The following is a 24,396-nucleotide window of genomic DNA, read 5'->3' as shown; positions in this document are numbered from 1 at the left end:
TATCCATTTGAGTGCACAGAAAAATGCTCCGCTACTGTTCCTATGATTGGAGAAGAGAACACGTCTTGCTCTCTGTAAAAACGCTTTACATGCACTCCTTTCTGTCCCTCTGAATCGTGTTTCAGATGTTAAATTAGATCAGATTTCAACGGTTTAATTTTCAGCAAAATGTGTTCAAGTGTAAATACTTGTGAACATAAAATTCAACTGAAAAAGTTTTGATATAATGAATGAGTTGATATCAAAAGTAACAGTAGTATCTGATGTGGCCTGGAGTTTTTTCAAATATCAGACACAAACATACAGGTATGGAACATTTTTTCAAAATGAATTTTTACATTCATTTTTACCCCCACACCTAAAAACCCATATATTGAGGAATGTCTGTGTAGTTGTGTGATGACAAGACTACACACAGCAATAGTTAAGCATTTTATTAAACGAGACAGATGCTACATTACATTTCTTTTTCTGACCGACTGTCCGTGATCATCTGGATGGTAGACACACACTCTTCCTTTCAACTTGCATAAAACAGCAATCAGACATTCTGATACAACTCGTCACTAAATGCATATTCATTTTATCCTGAAATATTGATAATGTGCCAACTCATCAACTTTACTTGCAAACGTGCATCATTTGTCTAAAACACCATTAACAGTAGCCAAATAAACAGTAATCTTGCTGAAAGCCAACATAATTGCAAAAGAGCCAAATTCATTAACTAAAATATATATATATATATTCTGTAGTTTTGCACTGATTTGCTGTATTTAAATGGGCTTTGTCCTCAAATTTCAGGAAAACTATTTGAAGTGACGTGTATATGCGTTAGAAAAAGCTCAACTGGAAATTGAATGTGGTGTGAAAGTAAAAACACAAAGGGTAAATAAATGAGGCAAATTCATTCTGAGAGACGATCATGTGATAGTCCTTTAGTTCTTGCCCTGGATGAAGTTATATATCCTTTAAGCTTTTCATTTACGGTGGATCAGTCATCTTCGTCACTTCCAAAGCCTTCTTCATCGTCCATCTCCACTCCCTGAAACAATCTAGAGAAGAACATACATAAATAAACACACAGCAAATGCACCAACCATTCATCTCAAATCACTTATACATGACTAAGACCAGTAAAAACTGGCTATGAAAATATTCGATATTACAAAAAAATGAAAACGCGCACATACAATTACAAGATTATTAAAAATCTTTTTCAACTAAAAATTGTAAGTCACTGATCCCATTGACTTTAAGGGATAGTTCACCCAAAAATGAAATACACCATGATTTACTTGCCTTAAAGCCATCCTATGTGTATGTGAGTTTCTTCCTTCAGACGAGTACAATCAGAGTTATATTAAAATTACAATTATTAAAATTATATTTACTTTATTTATGAATTTCTATTATGATCTTGTTTGTTGTAAAGAAGGGACCCCCTCGAAAATGAGATGGTTCATCTCAAGGGGCTATCCTTGAAACATAAAAAATAAAAATATCCTGGATCTTCCAAAACTTTTAGAATGGGAGTGAATGGTGCCTTAGATTTTTAAGCCCAAAAAAGTGCATCAATCATGATAAAAGTAATCCATACGGCTCCAGGGGGTTAATAAAAGCCTTCTGAAGCCAAGCCACTCTTTCTGGAGTGGTTTTCACATTGATTTCACTCTGCTACCCTGGCAAGGTTTAGAGTAATAGGCAAACCAGGATAGGACACTTGCTTGTCCTTGTCGGGTAGACGGGATGTAAACACATAAGGGCTTATTGAAGACAGTATATGAAGGACTCACTGGTTATAGCACGGCGAGCTGGGGTTGTTGAAGTGGCTGTAGGGGTTCACTCTGCTGAGAGCTCCCAGACAGATCCAGCAGAAATACTTCTGACAGGAGCAACAGGTCATCTTGTTACAGCCATGAACTTTCTGAAGAAACAGGGAAAATGAGAAAAGCACTTTCACACAATGTGTAACTAACAAGTCTTTCAGATTCCCCCTGAAATGCACGCGTTTGCACAACACATCGGATCTCAGTTTGCAGAAGGTTTTTTCTTTTTTGGAGATTTCTGGTGCAGTTTTTTTTTATTGTAATGTTTTGTAACACTTTCTATGAAGCCTGTATTAATGCATTATTCTTGATCAACTCAGTCCTGGAGGGCCACTGTCCTGCAGAGTTTAGCTCCAACCCTGATCACCTGAGCAAGCTAATCAAGGACTTCAGGATCACAAGAAAGTCACAGGCAAGTGTGTTTGATCAGGGACAGAGTTTAAGAAACCCTGCATTATACGGTTATTTATAAGGTGTTATGCATGCATTATAACGCATTAAGAATACCCTTATGATGCATTATAAATGCAGGCCTTATCTGGTGTTATAATGCAAAGTACTCTTAAAAGTTATAACCACAAATAGTGGGTTTATCACGTTCAATAATGTGTTGTAACTGTTAAGAATATTTATCAGATGATACAACATATTATAGGCTTTATGCATGCATTAAGAATTGCGACTTTATTTCTCAAAATTGTGACTTTATATCTCACAATTGCGACTTTATTTCTCATAATTTCGACTTTATTTCTCATAATTGCGACTTTATATAGTATCTCGCAATTGTGACTATTTCTCAGAATTGCGACTATATCTCACAATTGCGACTTTTTCTCAGAATTGTGACTTTATATCTTGCAATTGTGACTTTATTTCTCATAATTTCGACTTTATATCTCGCAATTGCGACTTTATTTCCCATAATTGTGACTTTATATCTCGCAATTGCGACTTTATTTCTCACACTTGCGACTTTATATCTCACAATTGCAACTATTTCTCAGAATTACGAATTTATATCTCGCAATTGCGACTTTATATCTCGCGCTTGTGACTTTATTTCTCATAATTGCGACTTTATATCTCGCACTTGCGACTTTATATCTCGCGCTTGTGACTTTATTTCTCATAATTGCGACTATGTCTCGCAATTGCGACTTTATTTCTCACACTTGCGACTTTATATCTCACAATTGCAACTATTTCTCAGAATTACGAATTTATATCTCGCAATTGCGACTTTATTTCTCATAATTGCGACTTTATATCTCGCAATTGCGACTATTTCTCATAATTGCGACTTAATATCTCGCGCTTGTGACTTTATTTCTCATAATTGCGACTATGTCTCGCAATTGCGACTTTATTTCTCATAATTGCGACTTTATACAGTATCTCGTAATTGTGACTATTTCTCATAATTGCGACTTTATATCTCGCAATTGCGACTTTATTTTTCATAATTGCGACTTTTTACAGTATCTCGCAATTGTGACTATTTCTTAGAATTGCGAGTTTATTTCTCAGAATTGTGACTTTATATCTTGCAATTGCGACTTTATTTCCCATAATTGCGACTTTATATCTCGCAATTGCGACTTAATACAGTATCTCGCAATTGTGACTATTTCTCAGAATTGCGACTTTATATGACTTTATATCTCGCAAATGCGACTTTATTTCTCAGAATTGCGACTATTTCTCGCAGTTGCGACTTTATTTCTCAAAAATGCGACTTTATACCTCACAATTGGGACTTTATTTCTCACAATTCTGACTTCATATCTTGCAATTGTGAGATGAAAAGTCGCAATTTTTATTTATTTTTTCACTCAGTGGCGGAAACAAGCTTCCATAGGCTATTATTGAACACAAGAATACATCTTCCGTAATTCTTCCTAAGAGAAAGGCATTCTGACTGGGATCAGCCGAACCATTCATGGCATTTCATTTCAGACAACCGAACACATTTTGAGGATGTGTAGCATGTACTGACCTCTATATGAGAGCCACAGCAAGGGCACTGTTTAGAGTTACTCTTCAGCCATTCTGTGCTGAAAGACTCCTCCACCGCCTTCTGGATGACCCGCCTCCCAAAACGCTTTTCAAGGAACTTCTTTCCCTCTTCGCTTGCAGAAATGTATTCATCCCGCAAACTGCGAAGCTCGTCTGTTAACGAAAAACACACCTTTTGAACGGTACAGAACAAACTTACCAAGTGCCTTTACTTCACATTTTGTAGCAATAAAGCTGGTCACTGAGCATCCAATACATGAATGGAAATACTATTTTCAGAATCTAATATTACTAATATTAGCCAGAAGTGACTCATTCCATCAGTAACTCAAACCCGTCTCTTACCAGCGGTCGCTATGCAGTTGGAAAGGCCGTGATAGCTTCTCTTACAGAGGGTACAAAAGGCGTATCGGCAGGAGGGACAGATGCCCATGGTGGAGTCGGGCTCAACCATCACAGCCATACAGCAGCTCATGCGGGGGCAATACACAACATCAGCCATCAGATCCAGACTGGACTGCAGCAGAAGACGATCGTAGCGGGCAAACTCATCTTCACCCACAAGAAGTTTCACCTATTATCATATGAGCAATGTCCCAAACCATTCATTCATGTCTCAAAACAGACACTTAACAGTGATAATCTATCTTATTTTCATTCTAAGGATGTTAATCTTGATGAAACTGTATTAATACTTTGTCTTCTGGGCAAATTTCATCTTCACAAAAAGCCAGAAGCGATCACTGTAATCCTCTGATATAAAGTCCCGTTTTACTTCCTTTAAGAAAATGTCAAAACCTTTGAAAACATGCATCATCCTTGAGTTTTTCATGATTTGTGTAATTCTTATAACCACTTGTGATGATGACGTCCACACACAGCCACCTTGTTATTCTTGTATCCTTTCATTTGCTTTCAAGGTTATAGGCTAAACGCATAATACACATGTGCATGAGGTCACCGTTTTGTAGTTTACAGAGATGATGAGGGCATCGTTTTCAAAAACTTGCACTTCGAAACTCAATTTCAGGCCCCCACAATGCTATTGTCGTGTAACTGAACAGCCAAAACGCATAAAGTGTCTTTTTTTTTAGTTGAAATCGTGTCGCTTAAACAGCCCCTAAAAGACGGCCACGAGAGCCTAATGGAGTTCACTTCTTGTGCTTCTTGAAATTGCTTGAATGTTTTAAAAAACATGAACAAATAATAAAATTGCACTGGATAGTTGATGAAATTTCCACGCATCTTTCAAGCTATTACCTATTCATGTTATCTATTACTATTCAAACGAGCACACAATGACACAATCATAAAAAAAAGGTAAAGATACCTGTGTGGGAGTGGCCAGGGACACACACTTGGGCTCAGGGCAGTTAAGGCACTGAACTTTGCCATCTCTTATTTGGATCTGAAAGTATTCCTTAATGCAGGCCTTGCAGTAAACATGCTGACAGTCTTTGAAGAGCAAAGAGTCGGATCCCAGCTTCTCCGAGTAACAGATGCCACAGCAGAACACCTTCCCGTCGAACACCTTCTGCTTCTGAGCTTCGTCAAAATCCAGCAGCTGAGTCAGTATATCTGTGTGAGGGTCAACTTCTTGAACGGCTCTCGGGTCTAAATCTTGAGCTTTACTGTTATCTCCAGAAATGACTTCGGCTTCTTTCTGACCGGATTCGCATTGGTGCTGCTGAATGCAAGAGCTTTGGATTTCAAGCGGAGACTGTATTCCCAGGAAATCCAGAGTCTCTTCCTTTAGGAACTGGATCCAGGTGAAAAGAACCACATTGCCTTGGTTCTCCTCCCAAAGCTCATCCAGCCTCCTGCAAAGCGCAGTGATCTGATGGGGTGAGAGTGGAAGATTATCGAAGATTATGATAGCATGCCACATATCAATCACGTCAGAAACGATATATGTAATGTCTGCAACACTACAAACATTAGGGGCTCTATTTTAATCTAATCCTATTGTCTAAAGCGCTTAGCGCAAGTGCACTTATGGCGTGTCCGAATCCACTTGTGCTAGTTTAATGACGGGAAAAATGTTCGGCGCTCCCGGCGCATGGTGTAAAAGGGTTGTCCCTATTCTCTTAATGAGTAATGGGCGTGTTTTGGGCGTAACGTGCAAACAAAAAAACACATCAGAATCTCATCTCCCATTCCCCTTAAAAGCCAGTTGCGCTCGATTTGCTGTTTACGGCAAGCAGAAAGACTGAACGCGTCTCCAGAAAGCAAACAGATCTGCTCACGCGCGAGGTTAAAGCTACGATACCTACGATTTTATGCCTCTAGAGGGCGCTACATTCAAAACAACAACAACGGCTTTGCGGAATGATGGGAACTGTTGTTTTCAACTCCACCTTGAATAAATCATAGACAGTATAAATCAGTCAGACGGGAATCGAAAATTAGTTGTCATGGATGAGGTAAAGTTCGATTTCTATAACTGTTGCGTTTAATGACATGCTTGTTTTTCATTAAACTGAAATAACCGCAAGAAAAGTAAGGTTTAAAAGTAAATTAGTCATCACAGATGTTAGGGGAGAGCCGGGACGGTTGAAACACTTTTCAGATAAACGTCGTTTTCTAAGATTTAGCCAACAGTATTCACGGACACGGTGAATATGACCTTACGATTTTTTCACATTATATGCATAGACAACAAGACATTCTAACAATAATACTAATTGTTTTGCATGGTTTACTGACATGAAATTTGAATATAGAAAACACGGTGTTACTCACCTGTCAAGTAAAACACATGCAAGATCGGCGTCTCTTTCTAGTTCGAGTTTTTCACGAAGTTCTCTCCATTTAGGAAATGCTACACCGATGTTGAGCTGGTTTTATTTCTCTTGTCCCAAATTCTTCTTGGGTCGTTTGGTTGACCCGTTCGTTGACGTTTGAGTTTATGAGACTTGTCTTTGTCGACAGAACCAGGTGCAATCGCTAAAGAATAATTGTGCTCCATTCCATAACAAATGCGCCAAACAAGCGTTTATAGACGCTAACGCACAACTACAACTACCGCATTTGTCCAGGACTACACGCAGTACGAGCGGAAACCGAGGTAACGCGGATATGAAGCGATTTACTGGCGACTCCCAGCTCACACGCCCCATTTCCTTGGTTAAAATCTCAATTTTCTCACGATTTTAACATTGTTTGAAACATTTGGAATATTGTAAGTTATCATCTTGACTAAATATATAACTGGCCTTGTGATTTTGGGATATTTTAATGCAAAAATCTTAGGTATTCCACCTTTAAAGCCGGATTCCACCATATCTGTATGTACACTATAATAATCTTTTACATTGTAATAGTTTTACAGTAGTTTTACAATAGTTTTTAAATATTTGGCATGTTTGTGTGAAGCTGCGCATCCCTGTGTGTGTAATAAGCAAAGCTTGTGAGTGTTGTGGAGCCACCTATAGGCGCACATTACTAATGCGCCTTTTAAATAACAAAAACAAATACCGCAGTCTATTTCAGTTGCCTCAAAATAGCAACGCGCCAACAATGCGCCTGAACACACCTCGCTTTCAGACCAGCAGCACAAACAGGCGCAAATGCATTTGCTATTTAAACAACGTGGCGGAGGACGTGAAAATGATAACTGCGTCGGGCTTTGTTTGACTTCCACTGGTCATATCCCCAAACTAACACCATTTACCAATGTCAAAGTTGCTGTGACAAGTTGATTGGGACAAAACCCCCTGGTCCACAATCATTAATGATGGTCTGGAAAATCATAAACATTTCTCTGAACTTTTACTTTTGTGATCCATGGAGGTTTGCAATGACAGAGGGAAAATTATGACATTTATTTAGAGAACTATTCTTCTAAAAGATGCTGCCTTATCAGTATTTATACTTAATTAAATGTCCCTGGTTGTTTAAATAAAAGAAATAGTTGAATTTATGCGAGTATGACTAATTGCTTGATGACTGCTTTTTAGACAATTGGACATGGTATGTAATGACGAATTATCTGGTTAAAAATGCGATTTGCAATTTAAAATGTGTTTTTACTTTTTAACCACAAATTCTCGTCTTGCACTAGCTCTGCGATGCGACACGCATTGCATAATCACGTTGAAAGGTCACTCATGTTCTGGTTCAAAAAGTGCAATACAAGCATTTGTGGTTAAAAGTATATTAATGGTAGTGGTAGACCGATTAATCGGCCGAATTTTGGCATTTTTTAACATAATCGGCATCAGCCTCCAAGTATATCAAGCCGATTATTAGGCATGTGCATCTGTGGGCAGCCTAGTGTTGTCGTGGAACACGTGTTTGACGCACGCTGCCGCTAGAGTCATTTTCCAGCCGAGTGAGCAGCAGACCTAAATATGAACGCGTTCATTGACCGCGTTCAGGCACAACACTGACTGTTAGTTAGTAGCTGGATTAAACATGGTTAAAATGCTGGCCAAACAGTGTAAAGTGTGACTGTATTTCACTGTAGACTAAAAGGTCCAACAGCGGGATGCCGTTGTCTGAAGAACAACAGACGGTGGATGCGTTGTGGTGCATTTAAAGTTTTTGTAAAAAATCATTTTTCCATCTGGTGGTTGTTTTTGTCGTTCAACAGCAATTTACTAGAGAAATACGTTATTGTTAGAAGTTAAATTAAATACAATATAATAAATCTTATACTAAAAAAATTAAATCATTTAAAAAAAAATTTCTCCTTTTTTGTGATGATTAGGAACAACAAACAAAACAAACAAAAAATAAACGTTTCAGGACATTTTTTGAGAGGATAAAATGTTTTTGTTGAGAAAGTTTGTCCATGTTAAGTAATTATCATTTCTTTTACATTTTATCTTTCAAATAGAGGTTAAAAACCAAGCAAATATCGGCCAAAATAAATCGGCAGCATTAATCGGCCATTGGCCGACCTGGATTTCAAAAGATCAGTATCGGCATCGGCGTGAAAAAAAAAAACATATCGGTCGACCTCTAATTAATAGTGTTTTTTTTGTTGTTTTTTTTAAGAAAATGACTGATCGCTTGGCTAGATACGACTCTTATTCCTCGGCTGGGATCAGGTAGAGACTTTGAATCTGCACTGAAACTGACATCTGGACCTTCGACCCGTTGGACCCCACTGAACTCACTATATGGAGAAAAATCCTGGAATGTTTTCCTCAAAAAAACTTTATTTCTTTTTGACTGAAGAAAGAAAGGCATGAACATCTTGGATGACATGGGAAGTAAATTATCAGGAAATTTGAATTCTGAAGTGAACTACTCCTTTACAAGATCTTACATTTGTCAAGCTATGATTAAAAACTACAAAAGCAAAAAATAAATATAGCTGCGAGCAGCGATGGCGGGCCCAAGCCGGTGGCACCGCAACCCCGGCTCCTTTAGTTACCTAAAGGCACCGGGGTGGCGGTGCCGAAGGCTTTGGCCCTTTCATGATTAAATGTTAAAACGGCTTGCCATAGTCTGTCATTTTGACTAGTCACAATTATGTTACAGATATCTTAAATGATAATACAAACTATCCAAAATGTAATTACGACTAGACAGAAAGACATTGTTGATATCTACAATGTTAATTTCCGGATAGGCAAACTTAGCTTTTAAATGTTAAAAGGGCTTGCCATACACGGACGTAGGCTCAGAGAGAGTCTCACCATATTCAAACCAAAATATCTGACTTCCTCTTGGTCTGAGCTAATGACTATGAATTAGAAAGTTGTCCGGCTTGAGGAGTACAATGTATATAACGATTTTTGTAACTGTAGATAAAAATAACAACCCCACTTTTGTCAAAAGGTGGCGCTATTTAGTCCCTGCACCATGCCCGTTTCTGAAACTTTGCACATGTCTACTGGCTAATAAATGTGATGTTTCTGTTGAGTTTCATGCAATTTCAAGCATGCTAAGAGTCTCAAAAGCATCCTAAAATAATTTCAAAGTTTGAAGCTTTGCCACGGCAACAGTTTAAAAGATATCAAGAATCCATTCACAGGTCTACATCTACCGTATGTTTACATTATACAGATGAAGTTTTTCATCTGTTTTTCATCATTATACAGATGAAGTTTTTCATCTGTTTACATTATACAGATGAAGTTTTTCATTCATATTATTACATGCAAGCGTGTTTGATTTATGGACCAAGTTTTCGGACCCCGTTCCAGGGGGCGCTGTCTAGCCCCCCTGCCACGCCTAGGTACCATCTTCAGCCCGGGCCTGATGGCTGTGGGATATGACCTGTGTGCAAAGTTTCAAGAGTTTTCAAACCCGTTAAGGGCCTCAAAAGCCATTAAGAGTCTCAAAATCATCAAAAAAAAAAGAATTTTAAAGTTTGATGCGTTGCCACGGCAACAGTATCAAAGATATCAAGAATCCATTCACAGGTCTTCATCTGCCATTCATTTACATTATACAGATGAAGTTTGAAGCAAATCGGGTAAAAATAAGAGGTTGATTTCAAAGCATTTTGAAAGTGACACACTTCCTGCTGCCAGTTGGTGGCGCTATAACTTTGACTCGAAATAGTCACATCCATGTGATCGTCCTCTTACAGCAAACACACTGATGAAGTTTCATCAAGATATGTTAATGTATGCTGAAGTTATAACACACTTCCTGTTTCACGTTTCTCGCCATAATTTCGTTTCCTCGCCACGGCCAAACCGTTTGAGATATCAAAAATCCCCTCACAAACTTTTATCCTCAATGTCTTGACTTCTTGCACACCGAGTTTGGTTGTGATTGGTAAACACATGCGTTGTAATTTGATGTATTTCTCCTAGGACAACTATTCAAACAACCCATAATTCTCAACTTCCATTTTAATTGTCGTAAAACTTAGAGCACGAAAGTTGTTTGGCCTGATGTGATCTATAATTGTACCGAGTTTCATATTAATTCACGCAAGTGTGTTTGATTTATGGACAAATGTTCGAATCCCAGTCCAGGGGGCGCTGTCGAGCCGCCCTGCCACGCCCGATGACCAGCTTCAGCCCGGCCCTGATGGCCATGGGTTCTGACCCGTGTGCAAAGTTTCAAGAGTTTTAGAGGATGTTAAGGCCCCCGAAAATGCCAGAGAAGTCGCACACAGCAAATAAAGGGTTAAAATTAACCTGACAGGCGCCCCTCCTCTCACTCACACAGAGAGACACTGAGAGACTGGCAAAATTCTAAGATTTTCTCTACATTCAAACAAAGATATCTGACTTTCTGTGGGTCCTAGCTAATGAGTGTCAATTAGAAAGTTGTCCGGCTCGAGGAGTACAATACACATACCGATTTGTAACTCTAGTTAAAACTAACAACCCCACTTTTGTCAAAAGGTGGTGCTACTGAGCCCTCACCACGCCCGTTTCTGAAACTTTGCACGTCTACTGGCTAATAAATGTGATGTGTCTGTCGAGTTTCATGCGATTTGAAGCATGCTAAGGGTCTCAAAAGCATCCTAAAAGAATGGTAAAGTTTGATGCGTTGCCACGGCAACAGTTTAAAAGATATCAAGAATCCATTCACAGGTCTACATCTGCCGTATATTTACATTATACAGATTATGTTTGAAGCAAATCGGGTAAAAATAAAAGGGTGATTTCAAAGCATTTTGAAAGTGACACACTTCCTGCTGCCAGTTGGTGGCGCTATAACTTTGACTCACAATAGTCACATCCATGTGATCGTCCTCTTACAGCGAACACACTGCTGAAGTTTCATCAAGATCAGTTAATGTATGCTGAAGTTATAACACACTTCCTGTTTCACGTTTCTCGCCATAATTTCGTTTCCTCGCCACGGCCAAACCGTTCGAGATATCAAAAATCCCCTCGCAAACTTTCATCCTCAATGCCTTGACTTCATGCTGACCGAGTTTCGTGCCGTGTGTTTGAATTCTCTAGGAGGAGTCTTGCACATTCCATTGCGAGCGTTTTACAAACAAACCTCAATAGCCGACTTCCTGTTGGGCTGGGGTAAAAAGTAAGAGTGTGAGGTATAGATGAAACGATGAGATCAACATGTGTACCGAGTTTCATATTATTACATTCAAGCGTGTTTGATTTATGGACCAAGTGTTCGGACCCCGTTCCAGGGGGTGCTGTCTAGCCCCCCTGCCACACCTAGGTACCATCTTCTGCCCGGCTCTGATGGCTTTGGGATCTGACCTGTGTGCAAAGTTTCAAGAGTTTTCAAACCCGTTAAGGGCCCCAAAAGCCGCTAAGAGTCTCAAAATCATCAAAAAAAAGAATTTTAAAGTTTGATGCGTTGCCACGGCAACAGTATCAAAGATATCAAGAATCCATTCACAGGTCTTCATCTGCTATGTATTTACATTATACAGATTAAGTTTGAAGCAAATCGGGTAAAAATAAGAGGGTGATTTCAAAGCATTTTGAAAGTGACACACTTCCTGCTGCCAGTTGGTGGCGCTATAACTTTGACTCACAATAGTCACAGCCATGTGATCGTCCTCTTACAGCAAACAAACTGCTGAAGTTTCATCAAGATCAGTTAATGTATGCTGAAGTTCTGACACACTTCCTGTTTCACGATTCTCGCCATAATTTCGTTTCCTCGCCACGGCCTAACCGTTCGAGATATCAAAAATCCCCTCGCAAACTTTCATCCTCAATGCCTTGACTTCATGCTGACCGAGTTTCGTGCCGTGTGTTTGAATTCTCTAGGAGGAGTACTTCAAATTCCATTGCGAGTGTTTTATGAACAACCCTAAATAACCGACTTCCTGTTGGGCTGGGGTAAAAAGTAATAGTTTGAGGTATATATGAACGATGAGATCAACATGTGCACCGAGTTTCATATTATTACATGCAAGCGTGTTTGATTTATGGACCAAGTTTTCGGACCCCGTTCCAGGGGGCGCTGTCTAGCCCCCCTGCCACGCCCGGGTACCATCTTCAGCCCGGCCCTGATGGCCGCGGATTCTGACCCGTGTGCAAAGTTTCAAGAGTTTTTGAGCATGTTAAGGGCCCCAAAAGTGCCCGAATAGTCGTATAAATAATAATAATAATAATAAATATAGCTGCGAGCAGCGATGGCGGGCCCAAGCCGGTGGCACCGCAACCCCGGTTCCTTTAGTTACCTAAAGGCACCAGGGTGGCGGTGTCGCAGGCTTTGGCCCTTTCATGATTAAATGATTAAATGTTAAAACAGCTTGCCATACTCTATCTGTCATTTCGACTACTCACAATTACATTACAGATACTATTCAGAAAGACGTTGATATCTACAATGTTAGTTCCGGATAGGCAAACTTAGCTTTTAAATGTTGAAAGGGCTTGCCATACAGGGATGTAGGCTCAGAGAGAGGCTCACCATATTCAATCCAAAATATCTGACTTCTCCTTGGTCCGAGCTAATGACTATGAATTAGAAAGTTGTCCGGCTTGAGGAGTAAAATCTATATACCGATTTTTGTAACTGTAGATAAAACTAACAACCCCACTTTTGTCAAAAGGTGGCGCTATTTAGTCCCTGCACTATGCCCGTTTCTGAAACTTTGCACATGTCTAGTGGCTAATAAATGTGTCTGTTGAGTTTCATGCATTTTGAAGCATGCTAAGGGTCTCAAAAGCATCCTAAAAGAAGGGTAAAGTTTGATGCGTTGCCACGGCAACAGTTTAAAAGATATCAAGAATCCATTCACAGGTCTACATCTGCCGCATGTTTACATTATACAGATGAAGTTTGAAGCAAATCGGGTAAAAATAAAAGGGTGAGTTCAAAGCATTTTGAAAGTTACACATTTCCTGCTACCAGTTGGTGGCGCTGTAACTTTGACTCACAATAGTCACATCCATGTGATCGTCCTCTTACAGCGAACATACTGCTGAAGTTTCATCAAGATCAGTTAATGTATGCTGAAGTTATAATACACTTCCTGTTTCACATTTCTCGCCATAATTTCGTTTCCTCGCCATAGCCAAACCGTTCGAGATATCAAAAATCCCCTCGCAAACTTTCATCCTCAATGCCTTGACTTCATGCTGACCGAGTTTCCTGCCGTGTGTTTGAATTCTCTAGGAGGAGTATTGCACATTCCATTGCGAGCGTTTTACAAACAAACCTCAATAGCCGACTTCCTGTTGGGCTGGGGTAAAAGTAAGAGTGTGAGGTATAGATGAAACGATGAGAGCAACATGTGTACCGAGTTTCATATTATTACATGCAAGCGTGTTTGATTTATGGACCAAGTTTTCGGACCCTGTTCCAGGGGGCGCTGTCTAGCCCCCCTGCCACACCCAGGTACCATCTTCAGCCCGGCTCTGAGGGCTGTGGGATATGACCTGTGTGCAAAGTTTCAAGAGTTTTCAAACCCGTTAAGGGCCCCAAAAGCCGCTAAGAGTCTCAAAATCATCAAAAAAAAAAAGAATTTTAAAGTTTGATGCGTTGCCACAGCAACAGTTTCAAAGATATCAAGAATCCATTCACAGGTCTTCATCTGCTATGTGTTTACATTATACAGATTAAGTTTGAAGCAAATCGGGTAAAAATAAGAGGGTGATTTCAAAGCATTTTGAAAGTGACACATTTCCTGCTGCCAGTTGGTGGCGCTATAACTTTGACTCACAATAGTCACATCCATGTGATCGTCCTCTTACAGCGAACAAACTGCTGAAGTTTCATCAAGATCAGTTAATGTATGCTGAAGTTCTGACACACTTCCTGTTTCACGATTCTCGCCATTATTTCGTTTCCTCGCCACGGCCAAACCGTTCGAGATATCAAAAATCCCCACACAAACTTTCATCCTCAATGTCTTGACTTCACGCTGACCGAGTTTCGTGCCGTGTGTTTGAATTCTCTAGGAGGAGTATTGCACATTCCATTGCGAGTGTTTTATGAACAACCCTAAATAACCGACTTCCTGTTGGGCTGGGGTAAAAAGTAATAGTTTGAGGTATATATGAACGATGAGATCTATATGTGCACCGAGTTTCATATTATTACATGCAAGCGTGTTTGATTTATGGACCAAGTTTTCGGACCCCGTTCCAGGGGGCGCTGTCTAGCCCCCCTGCCACGCCCGGGTACCATCTTCAGCCCGGCCCTGATGGCCGCGGATTCTGACCCGTGTGCAAAGTTTCAAGAGTTTTTGAGCATGTTAAGGGCCCCAAAAGTGCCCGAATAGTCGTATAAATAATAATAATAATAATAATAATCCTTAGGAAAACAATAGGGCCTTCGCCCTTTCAGGGCTTGGGCCCTAATAATCCTTAGGAAAACAATAGGGCCTTCGCCCTTTCAGGGCTTGGGCCCTAACAATATTACAACAATAACATTACACACATTTCAGGACATTACTAAACAGGACTCACCTGGACTCTTGTGAGCCATTTGGAGCTTAAAGTAAAAACGGGAGACGACACTGAAGGGTAGTCTGCAGGAAGTTCAAAACTCAGAACCAACGGAGGTAGAAATGATATGTTATACTCTGTGGATTTCTGTCCTGCAAAAAAACATAAATATAAATATATTATAACATGTATTTATTATATAAAAATATTAGGGCTTGGCAACGATTAATCGCATGCAAAATAAATGTTTGTGTTTACACAATATATGTGTGTGTAGTGTGTATCATTTTTTTGTTTATAAAAATTCACACACATGGATGTATATATTTAAGAAAAATGTGTTAATACATACAATATGAATATTTATATTTAATATAAATGATGTATAATACATGCAAATATTTCTTAAATATATACATGCATGTGTGTGTATTTATCTATACACAAAATAATTATACACACACATATATTATGGAAACACAAACTTTTATTTTGGATATGATTAATCGCCCAGCCCTAAAAAATTTAAATATTTTTATACATTAAAAATATATACAGTAAACACATTTTACACAAAATACGACTCCATGAATATGTTATAAGAAGGTTTAAACATCCGCTAAAAAGTCTCACCCTTGACTAGCAGTTTGAAGTTAGGAGGAAGCTCTAGGCACAGATGAATCTCACCCTCCTCTTCTGACTCCGCCCGGTGAAACTCCTCTTCATCATATATGCTTGTTAGAGCAAGCAGTTCATCTTTTTTCGCTTCCTGGTCGGCTGACATTTGAACATTCCTGAAATTAATGTGAAATCAAGTAACACTTATATTTGTAAAGCATCTTGAGCAATGGAAATACTCTACATCAGGGGTGTCAAAGTCATTTCGTTAGAGTTTAGTCGTGTCGTGATTACTGTCTTTTCGTCATGACAACACACGACGCTCTATTTGAAGCCGCTCACGTCTTCGGACTGGGAATTATGCGTTTCTATCAACGCCTAAATAAATCTGCAACAGTCAGGTGGTGATACTTGTAGGAGCTCTCAGAAACTTCATAGTAACAAGTTATAATTACAATTCCTAGGAGGACATGACAGCTTGGAGTTGGAAATTATGAAATGGCATTAAAGCAATTTTTAGCTCAAACACAGGGTTTAGCTCAAACAGGGTTACTAGAAACTTCCAGGCAGGGTTTTTGGAGTGGGTTGGAGCTTCACTTTGCAGGACAGTGGCCCTCCAGGAACAGAGATGACGCAAGCGCTCCAAGTACACTACTAAAAAAACTTGTTCTATGTATTGCAATGTTCCATGTATGTATTTGTCCAACAAAGGTGAGTGTTAAAATAAGCAGAGGACTACTCTCCTTTCCTAGTGTGACGATAGTCAACTTAAAATGGTTGGCAAAATGTATCATGACAGACAATGTTAATTGTGCTTAGATTGTTGCAGCTATAGATTGTGTAAGTGAAACCTACATCTAAGTAAATCTAGGTTAGCAGTAGCCTTTAACATCGTAAATATATTTCTGCCTCGCATGGTGATCAGAATCCCCTTCAGACCGCTATCGGAAGCCCTTTCAAACACCCGCTGGTGTCTGACGGTGAGTTTTGAGCTGTACTAAATTGTTTTAAATGTTGAGGTTAGCTGGTAGCCTGGTATGAAGGGATATTAGCAGCGGTGTAAACCCTCTCCTGACAGCTTTTGTTCATGACCACTCCTCAAGCCCCATTTGGCCTAGTTCGGAGTCGGACCAAGGTATTTGGCGGCCAAAACCCCCTGGCCATTGGCCCAGAGGAGGCTCGATCAGGTTGAACCACTGTAGACATAAACTATTTTAACGATGTCTGCACTACCTATAAGGGCCTTGAAAGTTGCAATGAAGTTGCTGCCTTAGTATCTTCATTTGTGTTCCAGGTGTGTTACGGGTTTGGAACGACATGCTGGTGAGAAATTAATGACAGCATATCATTTTTGAGTGAACTCTTTAAGTATGACAAAACTATTATATTATTATTGAAATATTGTGATTTTTTTGTTGTGCTTGTATGTTACAATGACCCTCCTATGAGATGTCAATCACAGCACTGGCCCCCAGCCAATTTGAGTTCGAGAGCCCTGATTTACACCAAACATGATGTTCAAAACACAGGAGACAAATGGGGGATGAATGAAAACGAAAGCAGTCAGTCAGTCTGTTCACCTCCTAAAGTACATCTGAATGTGACATCAAAATTTACATGGATTATTGTTCATATCTCTGTAAATTAATAGCTCCATGTATATATAAAGGTAGATATTGGCACAATGAGTCCAGAAAGGAATCTACTACAACCATTGGATTATGAAAAATAACAATTAGGTCAATTATAGCCTAATGATTCTTTCCCTTGCAGTATTTTACTGCATTCGTATACAGTAAAGGAGATAGGAGAAATCTCACCTGTAGAGAGTCTCTAGCACCCTACAAAAACTGTTTAGAATGTGAAAATGTTATTTTGCTATATATATACATATATATATGTATATAATTATATGTAACTTGTGAGTCCTTTGAATTAACGGCTGTTCATATCATATGTGTTGTACTGTGGGTGGAAATGACAAGTCAAATGATCCCTTTGGGAGCATTTCAAACACGAAACTAACAACTTTAACGCAATGTCACCCTACGACAACAGTCAATTTGATTGAGTTTAGTTATTTCCTTGTATTATTCATCTAACTTACGACCCATGAAAAGATATTAACTTGTAAAACACGTAACTTACCTTGCTCTGTGCCCGATGCAACTTCAACAACAACTGCCGCTTCTTCTTCCTTGGGTTTAATGGCGGGCTGCGAACCGACGTCATTGGTGCAGACCGCCACCTACCGTGATGGAGTGTGAAGATAATTAATTCTATGCTCCTAAATCCTATTTTTTGAATACACTAATCCTGAAGAATATCATGATTGCATTCATTTGTTCTCCCGCATTTACCATAGGCGAACCAGTGATTCGGAGCGCGTATCAAACGTGATTTCAAGCTTCGTTGCGTCATAACTTCTATAGTATCCATGGTTCGCCGCTAGAGGGCGATGATCTCTGTGAATGTTTTTTTTTTTTTTACCTGATCTCGGACCATTTTCATAAAGTTGTAGACATTTGTACACTCACCGGCCACTTTATTAGGTACACCTGTCCAACTGCTCGTTAACACTTAATTTCTAAGCAGCCAATCACATGGCGGCAACTCAGTGCATTTAGGCATGTAGACATGGTCAAGACAATCTCCTGCAGTTCAAACTGAGAATGGCCAGGCTGGTTCGAGCTGATAAAAGGGCAACAGTGACTCAAATAACCACCCATTACAACCAAGGTGGGCAGAAGAGCATCTCTGAACGCACAGTACGTCGAACTTTGAGGCAGATGGGCTACAGCAGCAGAAGACCACACAGGGTGCCACTCCTTTCAGCTAAGAACAGGAAACTGAGGCTACAATTTGCACAAGCTCATCGAAATTGGACAATAGAAGATTGGAAAAACGTTGCCTGGTCTGATGAGTCTCGATTTCTGCTGCGACATTCGGATGGTAGGGTCAGAATTTGGCGTCTACAACATGAAAGCATGGATCCATCCCGCCTTGTATCAACGGTTCAGGCTGGTGGTGGTGGTGTCATGGTGTGGGGAATATTTTCTTGGCACTCTTTGGGCCCCTTGGTACCAATTGAGCATCGTTGCAACGCCACAGCCTACCTGAGTATTGTTGCTGACCATGTCCATCCCTTTATGACCACAAATCCACAATGTACCCAACTTCTGATGGCTACTTTCAGCAGGATAATGCGCCATGTCATAAAGCTGGAATCATCTCAGACTGGTTTCTTGAACATGACGATGAGTTCGCTGTACTCAAATGGCCTCCACAGTCACCAGATCTCAATCCAATAGAGCATCTTTGGGATGTGGTGGAACGGGAGATTCGCATCATGGATGTGCAGCCGACAAATCTGCGGCAACTGTGTGATTCCATCATGTCAATATGGATCAAACTCCCTGAGGAATGCTTCCAGCACCTTGTTGAATCTATGCCACGAAGAATTGAGGCAGTTCTGAAGGCAAAAGGGGGTCCAACCCGTTACTAGCATGGGGTACCTAAGTGGCCGGTGAGTGTAATTGTCCTACTATAAAACACAAAAACAAGCCCTAGAAATGAATACAATTCAATTCGATTTTTTTTGTATAGCGCTTTTCACATTATACAATAGTTTAGCACAATAGCAGCTTTAATTTACAGAAAATGTATGTGATCTGATATCAGTCGTGGCTATGTCCAAGTAATGTCCATATAAAATAACACATATTATTCAGACACTTATATTTAATTGTTTTTGATGAGTTGTAGATTAAATAGATCAAACTTAATTTCAATAAAACATTTGCGATTTGTTTTTAAAAGGTGTTGTTTAAGGCTGACATGTGGTTGCATTTACACTGTATGACCAGCAGGTGTCACCAGCGCGCGGTGTTTCGAGCGCTTCGAAACAGTGAATCATTTTGCGAAGTAATCGGTTCAATTGATTCAGAGTTTCGAAAAGATCTCCCATCCCACCTCTCTCTTTTCAATATGGTCTTCCCCATGTTGAAAGTGGCTCCCTGATGCACGTAAAGAATATATGTACAATAGGCCCTATTCCAGAAATCGAGCGAGCAGGAGAGAAGCCCTGTTTCCACCTTGTATTAAGTAAACCGAATTATAATAATGCTATTTAACTCCCAAGTCATGTTAAACAAGCCTGTTAATATTAGATAATTTAACTATAACCGTTACTGATAATAAAGACTATGGTGTAGTTTCTCCTGTCTTGGACCTGGACCAGATATAAAACGATTTTGCATTTTGATGTTAATTACACACCCATTGCAAGTAGCCTATTAGCTTTTCTCTATCTATTGTTGTTTGGTTGAAGGGTGAATTCAGGTTTCACGTTTTTCCAAATCATCTCAGTGACAAAAGTGCCCCAATAATTCACCCCTACATTTATTGTCCTGTTTACTGTTTTCCAATTATAATAAATAAGACCTGAATGGCCTATATTAAGATGAGTAATGTCAAAAAGTGGGTTTCATGAAGCTTGTTTACCCAATATATCAACAATTTCATTACCATATTATTATTATTATTACATGAAGTTTTTTGTCCAATAATTAGAATCTGTGTTTTTTTTTCTTCTTCAGAATTAAGATGTAGGGAATGGCTTAGTTTTTCAGGTTTTTATATCAGCATATGCATTCCGTTAATTTTGTGAATTGTTAAATTTCGTCGGGGGTGACTGATTATCATCAGCATAACAGTGAAAACTAATGCCATGCTTCCTCATGATATCTCCAAAGGGCAGCATACAGAGTGAACAGCAGCGGTCCTAGTACTGAGCCTTGTGGTTCTCCATACTGAACTTGTGATTGATAAGACATTTCTTCATTTATTGCTACAAAATGATAATGGTCAGATAAGTATGATGTAAACCATGCTAATGCAATTCCACTATTTTGAGTCTATTTTAAAGAATGTTGTGGTCAAATGCAGCACTAAGATCAAGTAACACTAATAGAGAGATACAACCACGATCGGACCACGATTCTGAGGCAACGGCAGTTATCAATTATGAACGAGTTGTCTCAGAGAGTGATTCATTCATTTTGTGTTGACCGGCATGCGCACCATTCCATGGATTTGTACTGGAAACAGAAATGATTTCTTCACCTTCTGAGTCTGAGTCTTTCGTTCTTTTGTCACGTGACATGACAGCCGTATTGGATACAGAAGTTAATTAATAGATCCGTCCAGATACTGATGAATGCATGAACCCATGAACACATTCCTTACAAACAAGCATGTAGTTGGTTTTTGTTTGTTTGTGTTTTTACTACTGTTAAAGGTGCATTATGCAACATTTCATGTTAAAAATAGCCGTTTTTCTAACCCATACATGCTTAAGCTTAAGCCTGATGGGCTGAACGAGCCCTTCTCTGATCACTGAGATTGCCTCTGTAATCCTGTACAGTAAAATAAATAAGAGGGATTTGGGCTCGAATTTGAGACTGGGTGTGACGTCATGCGTGTTCATGCTCGCCTGGCAATGTCTGGCAGGTTTGTGTATTCGCCGCCATTCTCCGTATCAGCGAAGACAACTCGAGCGACACAACTTTAGTCAACTTTACACAAAAGTAGTAGATGGATTCAAAGAGACCGGCTTGTAGTTCATTCCAAACCCCAACGCAAACTCCACGTAAGACAAAGAAAATAAAACTTGTGTCTAGTGCCAGGCGTCAGAGTAAGACGAGAGTCGACATCGGGAAGCTTTCAACAAATGGAGAGATCTCCGGTCAGCTCTAGGGCTCAAACGGGATACAAAGTAATAACTTATATTGTTCATGAACGTGTTTCCATATTAATACAATCATAAGTGGATACAGTAAACACATAAAACAGTTAAACACGGAGATAGATGGAAACAAAAACCGAAGTTTTCCCCCTCACACACACATACAGTAAGTGTGTGATTTACTCAAATGTCTTTCGTTTCATGTATTTAAAATGACTTGCAGATTTATAACTTTATTACCTCATTATGACTGTATCTTTTGTTACAGTCATAATGAGGTAATGAACAGCTCGTGCAAACTTGCGTGTGTGTGATCCATGAGTGCGCACACCTCTGGTTGCAGTTTCGCTTGTCGCCAGAGGGGGTGTAGTTCTGCAAAAACTCAGAGGCTTGTGTTTTGCACCTTTAAAGTTACGTGATGCATTTCTGGTCTAAAATTTCTACCAGTTTACAAAATTGTGAATTTCTGTCACGATGGTTCTTTTCCATAACTCGTCCTAAATCGTCCACAATACCACTATTTGAAGGGACAGCCATTTGTAGTGGTGTCTGAAACCACAGTGGACGTTATTGAGTGCACTCATTCAATCCCATAATGCACCGCAAGAACGAGTGTACACTCAACGGCTAGAGAATACCCATAATGCACTGTGAGAGTCACGTGCCAAATGAAGAAAGCTAGTTTCCATGACGGATTTCAAGATAAATCTTTTCATTACTACTGGAGCTGCCAGTTTCCTGTTTCAAATGATTATCAGGCACCAAACGCAAACTACGCAAAAGCAGCAGCCCGAAGGAAGAAGGAACGACTCGGATTGGGAGGTGAGGTGAACTAACAGACTGCATAGCCTTAAGACCCAGATAAGCAATGACTTATTCGTTCTCATAATTTGGCCTGGGTTGCATTATAGTTTTTTTCTTATTCTAAATGTGGTCGTTTGTGTTAGTTAATTGATATTTTGACATTTCGTCTACATCCAACGCACATGGCACCCTTTAGCGTCAATATGAGACGCAGATATATATGGGCCAGACGGCGCCTCCTAGTGGTCTAACCCTAACCCTACCACACAACTAAACCTACCCATAACCGAAGCGTGTTATATGAGCCCGTTCACATCCCAAAGCGCCATATAGGACGCTTTTGCAAAAGCGTAAATATCCAACGCACATGGCACCCTTTAACGTGAAATGAGACGCAGATATATTTGGGCAGAAGGCGCCCCCTAGTGGTCTAACCCTTACCCTACACCATACCTAAACTTAACCATTAACCGAAGCGTCTCATTAGACGTTAAAGGGTGCCATGTGCGTTGGATATTTACGCTTTTGCAAAAGCGTCCTATATGGCGCTTTGGGATGAGAACGCGTTGGTTATATTGACGCTAAAGGGTGCCATGTGCGTTGGATTTAGACGAAATTTCAAAAGGGTCACTATATGGCGCCCTAGGATGAGAACGCGTTGAACATTTCAACTATATTCAGCTGAAATTAAGAAAAATGACTTGGAAAAAGAAGATGAATACATTTTGCTAAACGAAACTCAAAGATCCGAGTCAGTGAAATGATCCGAATTCTGCATGTATTCTATAACAACGTTCACATGGCATGAGAAATTCACAAAAACCATGCGACATCCAATCAGAGCAGCCAGAAACAGATTTCCAGTGATTCGATTTGAATAGGATTTCAAACCCCAAATGAATTTAACTCGAAATGGGTTTGTAAATATCTAATTTCATTTCTAAATCTTATCGAATTTCAATCGTATGTGCAAAATTTTAATTTGGTCTGACAGTCTGAACAAGGCTTAATCATTCAGTGTTTCCATAAATCTTTGGAATGCACTAAAATAGAGCAGACATCTTGAATGAAATTGTATACGTTATATATTCAGATGATGGGATTAAGTGTGCCAGCTAATTTTGGAGAAAGAGATGGGGAGGAAACAATATGGCTCTCAATAGTACACTGCGGAGAATATGGAAACATGACGCTGTTAAATGTGACCATTGCAAGGAGAAAGAGACATTAGGACATTTGATGATAATCAGTGATAAATATTATAATGAAAGGATGTGATTTCAGAAAAATGACTCTGGGAAAAGAGCGAGGATATATTCTTTCCTCTATAAAATTCAGTAGCATCTTTGTCACTTTAATGTGTTGTCATTATCATCCGTCACATTTGCAAATTCCAAATTAATCTATTCTGTCCTTGTTGAAAGAAAATGACTCATTTTTAGTGAAGGACATGTCCCTTTTTGTGCAGTCAGTCAACACTTCACAAACAAGATGTCTGATTCATTTATTTTGTTCATGAACAAGTGCAATTGGGTCACAGTCTATTCGAAGTAATGACGCACCATAGAGGTTTTCACAGCAAAACACATTTTAATTCCATATATTTAGGATTTTATATTTAGGTATTTAGGATTATGTTTTGTGCATGTTATCTTTGCATTGCACCAGCTTTCCCTCCAAACTGAATGGATGAATGCCCTGTCCTTTCTCGTTAAGTTTTCAATCTCAAGTTCCTAAAACCAATGTTTTTCAGTCCCTCCAGGATTACGCGGGCCTTTTTTGTGATTGTTGCGGCCTAAAATGCCTGATGTTGCGGCCGCTTTTTTAAAAAGTTGCGATAAAAGTTGCGATGTTCTTCTGCATGTTTTTATAGGTTAAAACGGCAAAGATAGATAGATTTTTAACTTAAAATGCCCATATTATGCTTTTTGGCTTTTCCCCTTTCCTTTATTGTGTTGTTATATTTTTTGTGCATGTTATAGGTTTACTAAGAGAGAAAAGTCCAAAGTCCACCCCAAAGGGACTTATTATGTCCCACAGAAAACACTGTTCATCATCTGCATCTGCTCTATTGTAGTCCAGA

General features: G+C 39.5%; 1 protein-coding gene across 1 annotated transcript; it reads right to left on the bottom strand.

The window, feature by feature from the left end:
• Nucleotides 1–419: 419 nt before the first annotated feature.
• On the bottom strand, nt 420–18,029 carry rnf14 (ring finger protein 14). Its single transcript, XM_039688218.2, has 8 exons — nt 17,912–18,029; nt 15,779–15,939; nt 15,167–15,297; nt 5,179–5,685; nt 4,194–4,422; nt 3,829–4,001; nt 1,797–1,927; nt 420–1,055 (listed from the first exon to the last, which is right to left on the bottom strand). The coding sequence occupies exons 2-8, from the start codon at nt 15,927–15,929 to the stop codon at nt 995–997; spliced, it is 1,383 nt and encodes a 460-aa protein (XP_039544152.2). The 5' UTR covers nt 15,930–15,939; nt 17,912–18,029; the 3' UTR covers nt 420–994.
• Between the last annotated feature and the right edge of the window lie 6,367 nt (nt 18,030–24,396).

Source organism: Pimephales promelas, chromosome 19, assembly GCF_988280905.1.
Source record: "Pimephales promelas chromosome 19, fPimPro1.hap1.1, whole genome shotgun sequence".
NCBI classification, from domain to species: domain Eukaryota; kingdom Metazoa; phylum Chordata; class Actinopteri; order Cypriniformes; family Leuciscidae; genus Pimephales; species Pimephales promelas.
Note: the sequence above shows the minus strand (reverse complement) of the source record. Positions and strands in the feature narration are given on the sequence as shown.